The sequence below is a fragment of the Bacillus rossius genome, chromosome 2, assembly GCF_032445375.1.
Source record: "Bacillus rossius redtenbacheri isolate Brsri chromosome 2, Brsri_v3, whole genome shotgun sequence".
Lineage (NCBI taxonomy): Eukaryota > Metazoa > Arthropoda > Insecta > Phasmatodea > Bacillidae > Bacillus > Bacillus rossius.
In genome coordinates, this window is record NC_086331.1 from 115,377,651 (window position 1) to 115,391,569 (window position 13,919).

At 34.8% G+C, this 13,919-nt stretch overlaps 1 protein-coding gene across 5 annotated transcripts in view; it reads right to left on the reverse strand.

The window, feature by feature from the left end:
- LOC134529650 (afadin) overlaps positions 1 to 13,919 on the reverse strand; it is a 178,899-nt gene that overhangs the window by 19,984 nt on the left and 144,996 nt on the right. For all 5 annotated transcript variants that reach the window (XM_063363968.1, XM_063363971.1, XM_063363970.1 and 2 more), the window contains exons 29-32: positions 10,378 to 10,569; positions 3,757 to 3,954; positions 2,092 to 2,814; positions 1 to 101 (exon numbers count right to left, since the gene is read on the reverse strand). In XM_063363968.1, coding sequence (XP_063220038.1) covers positions 1 to 101; positions 2,092 to 2,814; positions 3,757 to 3,954; positions 10,378 to 10,569 — 1,214 coding nt within the window. The remainder of the gene's footprint in view (positions 102 to 2,091; positions 2,815 to 3,756; positions 3,955 to 10,377; positions 10,570 to 13,919) is intronic.

The window sequence follows — 13,919 nt, forward strand, 5'->3', positions numbered from 1 at the left end:
TTGTAAACTTCCTGAGCTCCAATAACTCCAGGAGTGTTTCCAAAGCCTGACCCATCAGGGCTCCTTGATGCAAGAATATTTTGAGTTTCATTGATGAAGGTCTGAAAGCCATATGCAACAACAGTTAGAAGAAATAATTCACACACATATCTTTTAATACTTTGCAATCTATCTAATGAAAGCTTATCACTAGGCCTGTGTGAATATTCAAATTTTCAAATATGAATAGTTTATTATTCATATTTGATACAATTTTGAATACTAACAGTTCAAAATAATGAATATTCTATTGTGTACAAATATTTGACAGAGCATGTCATATATCAACCATTAAATCAATTTATCGATAAAATACCCACTTTAGATGTTTTAACAGGATCACATGATGTAAAACATGAACTATACTCTGTATTTTAAGTGCATAATCATTCAAAGTTATTTCACTACTGTCATGCAAAACAGTAAAGTAAAAAATTACGTGGACAGTTAAAAAATTTTTTTTTGTAATTTTAAAATTCAAAATGCACTATTATAGTTTTGTCACTCATACCCTTAGTAAAGATAAAGAGGAGTCTAACCCTTAGTGAAAAAAAGCCTATAACCATGGACTGCAACAAAAAATACAGACACTCCTTTGTGATGGCCATTAAAACACTTATTTTCAACAGCCATCGATAGTCATGATCAATCTACCTCCATGCAACACAGTAGTAGCCTACCAGCTGTATTTATCTATGTCAAAACACACAATGGGGCTCAAAAAAATGGAATGAACGTAAATAATGAATCAGGATTCCAGAGGTAAATGGCAAAACTGCGTTCATAATATTCTAAACCAAAATACAGAGTACCTGGCTGCCGTTAACAACAAAAATGGGGGAAGAATAACTCGGGTTTAAAATGTTAATATGAGCTTATTTTGTCATTATTTTGCGAATACAGCATTAAAAAAAAATGTCACGTTTTTTGTGAAATGGATTGTATTTTGCGGTGTTTTTCAATTTGCGAAAAATGTTCTGGCTCAATATGTGGATTGGCAGATTCTTGGAAATAGGCGAACAATAAGTGAAGTGAAAGGTTAGTCAGATTTGATTCATAAAAATTAATTTTTTTGAGAACGTATATATTTTAACTAAAGATTTGCATATCACTATTTTAGTGGATTTAACCCAAACAATTTTTCATTCAGTTATTATTTGTTTAATTTCCCAGGAGCAGCTACTCTACTTATTTACCATTTCCATTCCCTACACTTTTTAGTGATGCGAAAAATTTTTTTTAGTAGAATTCCAGTTCTTTCTATTCTTATTATTCAAATTAAATATTTGTATTCGACAATAATTTGGTATTCCTATTTGAAATAAAAAAACTGATATTTGCACACGCCTACTTACCATACATTAAAATTAACACTTTACAAATACACATGAATGTGAAGCTCTTGTTTCCTGAATTTTCCCAGTATTCCCAGATAATTTTTCTTAGTAATTGCAAATTGGTATTGTTTGTAGCAACACTTAATTATTGGAAAATTCAGTTTTTCACGTAATAAATTAATATTTCTGACAACAATAAAACAAAGATAGAAATTTCTCACAAAATTTTTGATTTATATAAAATATTTTATACGTTGTTAAACCAATAAAACCATACAATCTTAAAATTTTGGTAGAGGACCATAAAAGTTAGTGAAAATTAACACTTAAAAATCAAATGCATCAAAACAACTGGATTAAAAAGATTCAAAATAGGGAAATATTTATGATCACACTTAGTTAAAGTATAAAATGAAGTGTTTTATAAAACATATGATTGCTTAAATAAATGTCACAACTTTATCAGTCTTATTTGGCATGTAAATTGTCTTGAACCATTAATTTAAACTATATGTATCTGTGTGTACCAGTTACCCACATATTCACTTGAATGTGTATAACTGTCAAAACCAGAGTATTTACATGAAATTATGAAAAAATATTTTGTAATTATATTTGAATAATACTAGGAAATAAACACCAACAAGTAGTTTCCCGCTTGAGGCAGGGTCTACATGGATGGAACGTGCTAGACACTAAACAAAATTCAACTTACGTTTGGATCCTCAATTGTTTGATCAAATGAAGAAGACTGCATAACAGGAGACTGTGGTTGACTTGTATATGACTCATGAAATGAAACTTTTTTGATACCACTTGTAGTTTCAGCAATGTAGGAGGAATTGTCTGCAACTGGTTCAGGTATCCTGTTGGGTCCTGGCAAAGTTGCATTACTTGACATTCCTCGAGACTGATACATGACTGAGAATGAAGATCCACGCTCCGGTGGCTGGGGTGGCAGATCACTTATATCACTTAACAGAAGTGAATCAAGTCTCTGACTTCCAGACTGTGGATTTGCTTGATTGTTGGTGTGGCTACCACCAGGTGAAGCATAGTAATTACTGCCAGTTCCAGCTTCTTGGTAGTAAGGGCTGTTATTCTGAAAGCCTGTACTTGATTGTACTGTCAAATACCCATTGTAATTATGTTGATAGCTACCACGCTGGTGATTTGTATTGTTCCCAACAGGACTGGACTCATTTGTGATCAAGTTATCAAGTCGCAACGGACCCATTTCTGCCCTAGGCACAGATGGTGATGAGTAATGAGCTGCTGGAACACTTGTATGCAAATTACTACTGGTAGCACACACAGCAGGCTTGCCTGTCATAATGGAGTGATGGTTAGGGGAGTAATTCTGGGAAATGTTGGTGGGTTGACGATTTCCCTGAACTGGAATTGAAGACATTTTCTGTTGCTGTTTCAGACCATCATCCTGGAAAAAATAAAAGGAAAAAAATAGAAAATTTTAATATAACTGTCTAAACACTACAAACAAAATCTCTTGAACTACAACATTTTTAAAATCAGACTTATTTATGTAAGAAATTCAACACAGAGTTTTGAGAAAACATCTTTCAATCAACACAAAACATTAATTTTAAATACAAGTGCTGAAATATTTAACTGTGCCCATTTCTGCCTGTATATCTTGCAAAAATAAAGGGATAGGGAAGGATATGGATAAGCTACACACTAATGTAAATGCCTAAAATGGTACACATCTGTGCTTCATCTGAAACTCAAACCCAGGATATTGTTAAACCACGGAGGTTTAAGGTAGCAGGGTTAGTAGCAAAACAACAATGATTGCTATGAAGGTAAGGCAATGTTAAACACACAATGAACCATTCTAATAAATACTTCTTGTATCACCTCATTTACAGTATAGTTAAATTATTAACATTGTGGTTAAAAGTCCATATATTTCCACCACGAAAAGAACTACCCATAGAGTCACGAAACCTTTTAGTAGTTAAAAATACCTTTTTACCAAACTATCCTTCAAAACTTTGGTTTATAAATATAATGCGAGAAGAAATTTGGAAAATTATCATGTGTGCCACGTGTAGTTCAGTGCTTGCCAAAAGAAACACAGCACATCATACTTCAAACAAACTTTTAGCAGATTCTATCAAACCTTTGACTTTTTAACGCAAATTTATTCACGATTCCTTGAAAAGGGGTCGTAATAGAGGTGATCGTAATAAACTGGGTCATAAAAAATGGGTTTTACTATCATTTTATTGAATGAGCTTTGTCAGTGTTTTACTAGGACTTTTCTTCAACTCTAATACTATACATTTTTTTCAACCCAAATGATATTTCCATTTCTACTCAAGAAAACTCAATTTCTCAGTAATTGCCACATCCATACCCTTCTGCTGTCAATTTCATGATCATCTTTGGTTCGTTTGTGTTCAGCATCATCGACAGCTCCTTCGACATGAGTGGGTCGCCCTGGCTGCAGTGCTGAATAAGCGCCTGTACCAGTAGCAGGATAAGTATCACCATGTACATGATGTTCAGCTGGTTGAAGTGGTTGTGTCAGTGACGCAGATGTTTCCACTTGTTCCTGCAATCAAAACATAATTACTGACATTTTCCTTGTGATAGAAAACAAGGAATAATAGCAATAATCTGAAAAATTTTGGTTTTCTCTCATTGAAAAACAGCTTTACATATGAATGCAGGTAATTTAACTTGAACAGTATCTGGTTTGCTCCCAGTAAGGTTGACAATAAATCAGGGAAATAAAATTCCATCTATTATCAGTTAAAAGTATAAAGTTTAATCTGGTGGTTACTCAAGCAGGTTTATGTCGATTTAAATATATGTTATGTACATATTACACAACAGTGACATAATTATGTTTGTAACAACATAATTTCAAATGATCAATGATGGATAAAGATCACTAGGCTGAAAAAATATTAAAATTTTATAATGCTGTGCTAAGCTACATTAACAGGCTAAAACCTTATTTGAAGCAGGCTTTCAAAATTTTTTAATTGAACATGAAACAAGAATAACAAAATTTTTATAGGCAGTCATGTCATTTAGCCTCTTAAATTGATTAATGTCTCAGTGCGATAAATACACACGTAAACCTTCAACATTAGTTTTTATGATTGTCAGCATACTACGAACTAGCATATTGCTTTTCCTAGCCTCAAGAAAATAAAAAAAATATGCACACTAAAGACAGCTGACAATCGCACAAGTTATAAGACTAATGAAACTGCTCTGACCTCTAGGAAAGAGAAATACCGCCATTATACACATGCAACTGGAAAATACCAGTACAAATGGAGATTGTGGAACCAGTTAGCAGCGACCTGTCAACTATAACATGCTTTTGATACATGCACATAAGGTTATAGTGGGAGCAGTGACAGAAAAATTCTCCACTTAAATGAGGTACCAGAACAAAAATGGTGCTATGAAAATTGATTATGTAAAATCAACTAGATACTATATACTAGACTACTATAAGCAGATGACTTCAACAAGAGTTCAAACATGCCACGGGAGAAGAAATGAACACCAGAACTAAGAGTAGAATCTCAGTAAGAAAAACAATGGTACCCTCTCAATGTGAAAACCCCCAGCTAACTGTCCAACAAGAATCGTTGCATTAGCAAAAGCTGTTATTGAAAAAAAAGTGTGGTTCACAAACACCAGACCACACATAATAACAAAAGAACTATAAACACGATAAATATGTATAAATTCACACACCACCTTTCCTTGAAACTGTGTGACTTGTTAGAGGTTTTTTATTGATGATTACAGTAATAACCATAGAAATGTTAAATATTTGTGCAATATCAGCTACTGCATGTATGTATATCAATGATAAAAAAAGCTTTTCAAGGTCACAGGCAGTCAATGTTGCTTTCTACAAGAATTGGTGAGAGAAGATTTTTTGGGCTTCCAAATCTTCAACGTACAAAGAAAAGTGTTGGTATCGGGAATGGGAAATAGCGATAATCACTCGCACTGGAAATTAAAGACTTCCATTGCCTTCCATCAGATTGAGTGATGGCAGGGCGTATTTATTATGTATTACTTGATAACATTTACGCACCTTCAGGATCTAAAGTGAAATGAGAAAGAACACAAATTTTCTAAGTAGATTTGATTCACTTCTTTAATCCAGCTTGCAATCAGATTGTTTTGGTGTCAATTTTAATTGTATAAATAAAGCAGATAATCACCAGGATAATGGTTGGTGATATCAAAACTGTTCAAAAGACAAGTTTTTGGTTTTAATCATAAGAGGTAAAATGTCTGTAAACAGAAGCAAAATTATTTTATATATTACATAAGTTAAAAAGATTTTTCAGTATTTTAAAAAACCTCTACCTCCATTTGTTTAGGTGGTCTCAAGATGGCTTCCACATTGACTGTGAAATTTCTAGGAGTATGAATAAAAATACATTAGTATCAGCTTGTGCCGGAGAGACATTATTTCAGTAACCAATCGACAAAAGTAACAATTTCTTTGGAACTATCGTAATTTTTCAGCACCCAATTTATTCATGCAAGTGTTTATGAATGTCGACTTCAGGCCGAATTTTGAGCTAGCCCGAGAGGTCTGAAGTGATAACATTTTTATTCATAAAAACCGCTCATGAAAACATACATTGACCTGGTTTCGCACACCAAGAAAAATCAAAGTAGACTTTACATAACTAAGAGCAAAATCGTGAAAATACTATTGATAGTCCATAAAATAATGTTAAAATAGTTTCTTACATTAATTTACTGTCTCTCTTGATCTCTTCTATTACTATATTGCAGTAAAATAAATTTCCATACACACATATTTTTTTCTCTGTCAACAAACAGGAGAAAAAAGTAAACAGAAAATTTGGTAATCAATCTAGAGAGAAAAATATGGTGACTGAATCAGGGTGTACTCCATTACTAGAGCCACCTGTTTGCGGTGAAAATAAATGGCAGATTTCGTCAATTGTTTTTGTTGATTTCGGTGTATTTTTCGTCATTTTTAAAACTGATTTCGGTGTATTTTTCGTCATTTTTAAAACTAATTTCGGTAAAATTTTCATCGCTTTTTAATTTTTTTTCTTTTTAATGCTTTTTTATTTCTTTTTAAAAACTCAGGTAATTTGTGATCTTTAAAATTTTTACTTAAATCACCAGCACCTGGGAAAAGTAAGGAACGTCAGGAATGTTATATAATTAGGCCTAGGGCATTTCCTACATTTGGATAGAATTTCAGGAATTTAAAACTAGAAATGTTAAAAATATTATGAGAATTTAGGTTTTATTCAGTTTTATTTAGGTACAGAAAGCATTTCAGTTCTTGTGTATTGAAATGTTATGCTCATTGACTGGAATTTAATTTTTTTTTACAAATTTCAGTGTAGTTTCAAGTTTCTGTGAAAACAATAATAAAAAAATCACGAAGTTTGTAAATCAAAGGATGTTTTTAAAAGTAGGCCTACCTTCAATGCACTTGTTCATCCAATCCCTTAATTTAGGATGATCAAGTTTCTTTAAAGGAATATTGGCTTCCATGAAAGCACAAACTGTTGACATAAGAAATTCTTGTTTTTATTTAGCCTTTTTCGTGCGGGAAATTACGTCGGTGAGTGAAATCTGACGTTTGACACCTGACGTATTTGCTGCTTCAGATTGTTTTGCAGCTTGTGCGAACGTTTTATTCTTTTTGTGGGAAGCGCTGCCATTAATGTGTTTCAAACACGTATCCTTCCTGGCCCACTCGATGCGCACATTACAATACTTCGTGCGAGAATTCTTTCTCGCGGTCGTAAATTGTAACCACCATTCTAAACCTTTTATTTTGTAAAGTTACATTAAACCTTCGTAGACTACACGCAGTCGACAAGGCAAACAGTAAACAAGCAGATCTACGACGAGACTAAATAATCACAGAATAACAACACCGCAAGACTCCCGACATTCGACTAAATACTACTAACCGAATAAATATAATCGACGAATTCTTCTCGCACGTCCAGTAGGCAACTGTTGGAGTTGGAGAACGTGTTTCAACTTCACATTGCTCGCATTTAAGTTCTCACAACTTCGAACTTTCTCTTTGCACCTTACCTAACTTAACAACATGAACCTGAACCTAACCCGGTCAGACAGAGGTCTCGTAATTGTCACGTAAACAAAAACCCGCCGATTCTTTAGCGCGAACATGATATCGAAATTTATCGAGCGTAAGCAGTTTTCGTTATTCTGTTGTTTGGAAATGGTAGTTTTTTGTGGACAGCAACGAGCTAGTCGACGAAATATCGATATAATCGATATATCTCACATTAACACAGTCTGATCGACTTATAGTGCTCAATCGAATAAAAGTAAACACAACGAGAGGAATACGTTAATTTTGTGATTTTTTTCGCGTTTTATCGCCATCGCGGTAAATTTTGCGCAAATTCCTAGATTATGGCGAAAATTTCGCAATTTCGCACGTCGCGACAAACAGGTAGCTCTATCCATTACTTCTAACTGTCTACAACTCTGAAAAAAATAAAAAGCTAAGGGAACACATGCTATAAATATTTATTTCTCATGGTGGTGTGCTTGTTTTTGCTTTGTAATAACAAGGTTTGTATTAACCAAACTATTGGGAAAACATTATGACATAAATAAATTGATTACTTTCTAATTCTTATTATTACAACCATAAAGATTATAATATACACTGTATTACATATGCCGTTGAAGCCAACCACTGTTGAATTAAATTGCGAAATCCCTAACCTCAATGCTAAGTTATCTGCCTTCTTCTGCATCATAGGTCCAGAAATTGGAAAATATGCCGCACGTATTTCTTCATGTTTTGTTTGGACCTTGCATTCTTTTTATATATATTCTTTTTATACATATTCTTTATATGTATTCTTTTTATATACCCACAAGAACTTGCAAAAAATTAAATTATTTCGTGATTTTTTTTTATATTTTTGATAAGGACAACTGCGAGATGTTAAATTTCTAGCTATTACAATTTTTTTTTCTCCATTGTCAACTTTTTGGATCATTTGTTTTAACTTGCAATGTAATATCTTTACGTTTAAGTTTTGCAGTCATTTTATAACTCAATACATACTCAAAATTCAGGTTATGGCATATGTGCAAACAAAAGAAAATTCCCAAATTAATTATCATACATTATCTAAACTTCTCCATATTTGCACTTCCAAATAATAAATACCGTATAGAGTACCTTCATTTTAGTTTCAGTTTACAAAATTATGTCTTGTTTAGTTTAGTTACTAACATCTCCACTAGAGTTACACTTTTCGTCTTGTTTTTCAACCATTTTGCACTGTAGGATACATACATGCATCTTCGGAGAAACTTTTGTTTACTTGATGGTTATGAAAACATGATTATCTATTTTGAACTTCAGTAGTCAAATTCATATTAACTATTTACTTATACACATAAACAGCAGCAAATTGAGGGATCAAAACCACTTTGTATTTCATACTAACCAAATTTCATATTAAAAGTACTGAATAACATACCAAAGCATACTTCATTTTCTGGAACTGTAAAAGTACTTCGAAAAAGCTGGAATTTTGTACTGCACAGATTCATATTAATGAAGTACAACTGTAGTTTTTTTTAATTAAATATACAGTTATCTACCTGTTATTTGTGATTGTGTCAAAAAATGTGGCATACCTGCATCATACATTTCGAAACAAGAAAAAAACTGTTCTGAAAGTGATTGTAACCTCAGAGTTGAACATACTGCAAAAAGACAAAAACTGTACAGCAGCATGCCAATATAGGTTATGAGAGAATGATGTGTGGTAGCAAAAGATGTAGAAAAACGAGCCGATTTATTAAAACAATTTGGAGAAAGTGATTCTGATGTAGCCTAGAAGAAAAATAGATTTATTATTTTTCGGTGCAGAGGCATAGAAAAATTGGGGGTCAGCCTCTATTCAGATTAAACCGGTACATAAATATGCATTAAACTTTGAGTAACTTTGTTTTTGAGGTCTCTGGACTATGAAACAAGAAGTCAAACCAAAATTTTCCAGAAGTCGCAAAATTGTAACAATTTTAACAATATAACAGGTAATATTTCTTTGAAATCTACATAAAAATCATGGCCTTTTACAGTCTACAAACGCAAGAAACTAAGGCTGTTCCGATACCCGGTATTGGTATCGGAGGTAAGATTTGGTAAAAGTACACTAATTGGTAACAGAAAAATGAAAAATAGCACGACAAAGTGAGATACTTGCCAAAGAGTCCGGGGGACCCCACTGCTCCGTCTCGGGAATCCATAAGGCTCCCAGAGACCTGTTGCATGAAGTGGCACAACTGATGCCACTTTTCTTGCAGCTTTGAGTGTTTAGTAAACTATGATGATGACACGACACTTGCAAAGGCTAAGAGACAAGGTGGGATTTAGAAAGCAGATAAAAGACGGACACCGACCTGCAAGCTCACCCTCTCTCTCACTCTGGTGGGGGGTTTGTGTGTGTGCGTGCATGCGTGCATGTGTGTGTACGAGGCTCGAGGTGATACTGGTAAATCCTCGGGTAGTGAAGTGAAGTGGGCGAGTGTTCCCTTGGCGAGTGATAAGCAGGAGACGAGCGGGCTTTGAATGGGAAGCTTCGTGCATCGGAGACAGGGTTGCGGTGCAGACGAATGAATAGTGTGAAGCAGTGTGTTGGGACCAAGATGCATGGTAAGAGACAAACAGTAGAGAGCACTACTGCCGAGTCAAGCTCCAGTAGAGACAGTGAATGATGAACTTAGGTAAGCAAGATTAATTTTTGGACAGACCGTTTAGATTGTTATAATTTAATTTAATTGATAGTGTAACAATCAGCTAATAAAGAAAACTAAAACTAATTAATTGGGCAATCCTTTCTGGACCTGTTCTCCCCACTTGGAACAATAGTAATGGGTGCATAATTTTAGTTTTTTAAGTTTAATTTGTTTCATAAAACAATCAAACTACCCATACTTGGTCATCTCCTTCTTCCTCATCATCACACCCCGCTGCAGCATCCTCCTCTGCACGACGCTGGAAATCTCTCTCCAGTTTCAAGGCTTGAAGCTGCTCCTCTTCCTTGGGCGTACGATTTTGCTTGTTAATCAACTCAAAAATTAGTTGGTCTCTATACAATCTAGCAGCTTCGAGCCTACGTTGCTGTTCCTATAAAAAAAAGCGGAATGTATTTAATCTACAGTCACAGAAGTTTATTGCAAAGTTACATAACTGTGTGATAAAAAATCACTTATTAATGATTCATACTGATAATGCAAGTTCATTAATTACAATATGTACATTTTTGTACATTGTGCAATGTAAGCTAGTTTCATACTGACAATGATCTAAAATAGCATTTTGTCTTTCTAGAACATGTATCTATTTTTCACAAAGAATTGAAAGTGATGTATGTAGTATCTGTTTAAATGTCTTTACTATCGCTTATTTGCTCAACAATTCAAACTGGAATATCTCTGTTCTTAAAGTGAAAAAAGTTTACCATACAATCCAATACTTTCAAGGAATTAAGGTGATGAACTTAAAGATCTCTTACCTTATAGAATGTTGTGCAAATCTAAAATTAATTTGTCAGATGAACTAGTTAAATATGCATACAAAATAAAAAATGTATATTTTAAGGATATTTTACTAGATCTGAGTAGGATGGGAAAATTTTGGGTTGGGAAAAAATTTCCTGTGGGAAATGGGATGGAATTGGAAATAATTTGAAGTTACAAATTTTAGAAATTATTTATACTTTTACAGAGAAAAAAAAATTGTGACATTTTTATTGTGTAGGACCAAATCTAGTGATTATTAACTGAGACAGGCAGGTCATTTTCACAACCCTACAAAATACCACATAATAAGAATTAATTAAATTTTATGATACCTGAAAAAAAATGGAAAAAGTAATAAAATTAGCTCATATTTACACTTTAAACTTGAGTTATTTATTAATTTTAGTTATTTGCAATGACTACGTATCCATTCAACAACATTACAAAATTAATGAAATTTTATGATACCTGAAAAAAAATGGAAAAAGTAATAAAATTAGCTCATATTTACACTTTAAACTTGAGTTATTTATTAATTTTAGTTATTTGCAATGACTACGTATCCATTCAACAACATTACAAAAACATTTACGCAAATATACACTTGAATCTGGCACTTTTATTTACGTTAACGTTTATTTTGCAACATCTATAGTTAGTGTCATAGATAAATGTACCGAGTAAGCTACTACTGTGTGAACATGGTGGTAGTTTGAATGTAACTTTAAAACATCCTTAGCAAAATAGCACCCAGGGTTTTCTATGATTTTCATGGTTGTAGACCATTTCATATACATATATATTTGTTACAAAACTAACAAATAATTGTTTCCTACACAATAAACATGATAAAATAGCCAGTATTTATATTTTTGAATAAGATTTGTTCCAAATCCATTTCATGACAGTAGTGATTATATAATGTATTTTTCAACCACTGAAAGTGATCATTAAACTAAAAAATAGAGTGCATATTAATCTTGGAAATAAAGTGCTTATTAACTAAATTGTGTTTGGGTAGCTGCTTGAAGGTTCATTGTCACTGCTGATTGACCTACACTTCCACTGGTATCCATTTTGGTAAAATAATGACATGAATTAAATAGAAACAATTCACAACCACTTTCTGCAAATGCCACGCAACTACAATGTGTGTAATTAAAGTCAGCTTATAATCCTTCTCGCGCACAGCAAGCAGCTCCACCGGCCTCGAACACTACTTTGTGACTATTGAGCAGTGAGCATCGGCCGCGCGAGAGAGAGAGAGAGCGCGCGCGAGAGAGAGAGAGCTCGCGAGAGAGAGCACGAGAGAGAGCGCGCGAGAGAGCGCGCGAGAGAGAGCGCGCGAGAGAGAGAGAGAGAGAGAGAGAGAGAGAGCACGTGAGAGAGAGAGAGAGAGAGCACGCGAGAGAGAGAGAGAGAGAGAGAGAGAGAGCGAGCGAGAGAGAGCGCGCGAGAGAGAGCGCGCGAGAGAGAGCGCGAGAGAGAGAGAGAGAGAGAGCGCGCGAGAGAGAGAGAGCACGTGAGAGAGAGAGAGAGAGAGCACGCGAGAGAGAGAGAGAGAGAGAGAGAGCGAGCGAGAGAGAGAGAGAGAGAGAGGCGGGCGACCAGCTGAATCGTTAGTCAGCCAGCGAGAGTAACGGTAAATGTTGACCTTGACCACTTCCGCTTGCTGCAGGGCTCGCTCTCTTATATCTGTCTCCCCCTCCCACAAACACACTTGCTGACCGGGCACCTTCTTTATCTTATCTCTCACGCACACTCACTTCACCGGCTGGTGCCGGGACGGCGGCGGCGTGGCATGTTCCTGCAGCTGCCGCGCGTTCCAAAAAAAAGAAGCTTTGTTTACTTGCGCCGTGCGGTATTGCCGTTTTCCAAGGTGCCCGATATTTTCGGGCACTGAAATACCCGCCCGGAATTTCGGGTATACTTGATACCCGAAACACTGCCCGAAATTTCGGGTACCCGACCATCCCTAATACTAATGCAATAAATTTGGGAAACAAAAATTTAATTTCCTGCTCTAAGTTTCAAGAATGATATGTTCCTGTTTCCCCTCGAAAAACTGGGATCCTGCCCAGCCCTATATTTTACCACTCTCCTCTATTTATTCTACCTTAACGCAGAGTTTAAAGTTAATTACTTAAACTTTGCAAAAGTACATACAAGTTTTTGGCTACAAGTGAGGTAGCACAATATTGAAACACTGAACCTACATTTCTTACGACCAGGGCTCAGATCCCAGTCCAGCAGTTTTACAAGTTTACCGGTTTCTTCTCAAAAATACTCCAGGCAAACTCTGGGATGGTTACTTACAATAGGCGAAGGCCATAATTTCCAAGACATCCCTGATTAGTGTTATTTGCATTTCCATCACCAATGACCTCACTGTCAATGAGCAGTAAAAGAAAATTATAAAAAATATATTAAAGTTTTTGCAATAAGAAAACATTGAGAGATTGAATTTTCATCTACCAAACAATCTTTCGACTATCAAAATGGTTTTAAAATCAGTGAGATTGTGACAGTCATCCCTTATAGACTTATACTTTATTAGTGTTTTATGTATGCTCTCCCTCCATGTGGGACCACATAGTAGGGACCACATAGTTTGTATGTTTTCTGTTGGCAGACCTGAATTTTTTTTTTTAATGAAGCACACTATGTGTGTTTGGTATTAACTTGTGTGTACACTTTTGTTTATCAGAGTGTTTTCTTGGGTAGTGGGCTGGAATTCTACGGTTGAACTCGCCCACCTAAGAATTCAAATGAGTTTCTGTTGAAAGATTTCTTTGGTATATGTGCAAGGCATATAAGCTTGCTTTGTGGTAGAGTTATGTAAGAAGCAAGAATGAGACTGAGCATTCCAAAGGCATGCTATTAATGGGTTGAGCACCTATGTCATCTCTAGATGAGCAAGGTGGTCTCATTAATAAAAATAATGAGGTTCTCAAC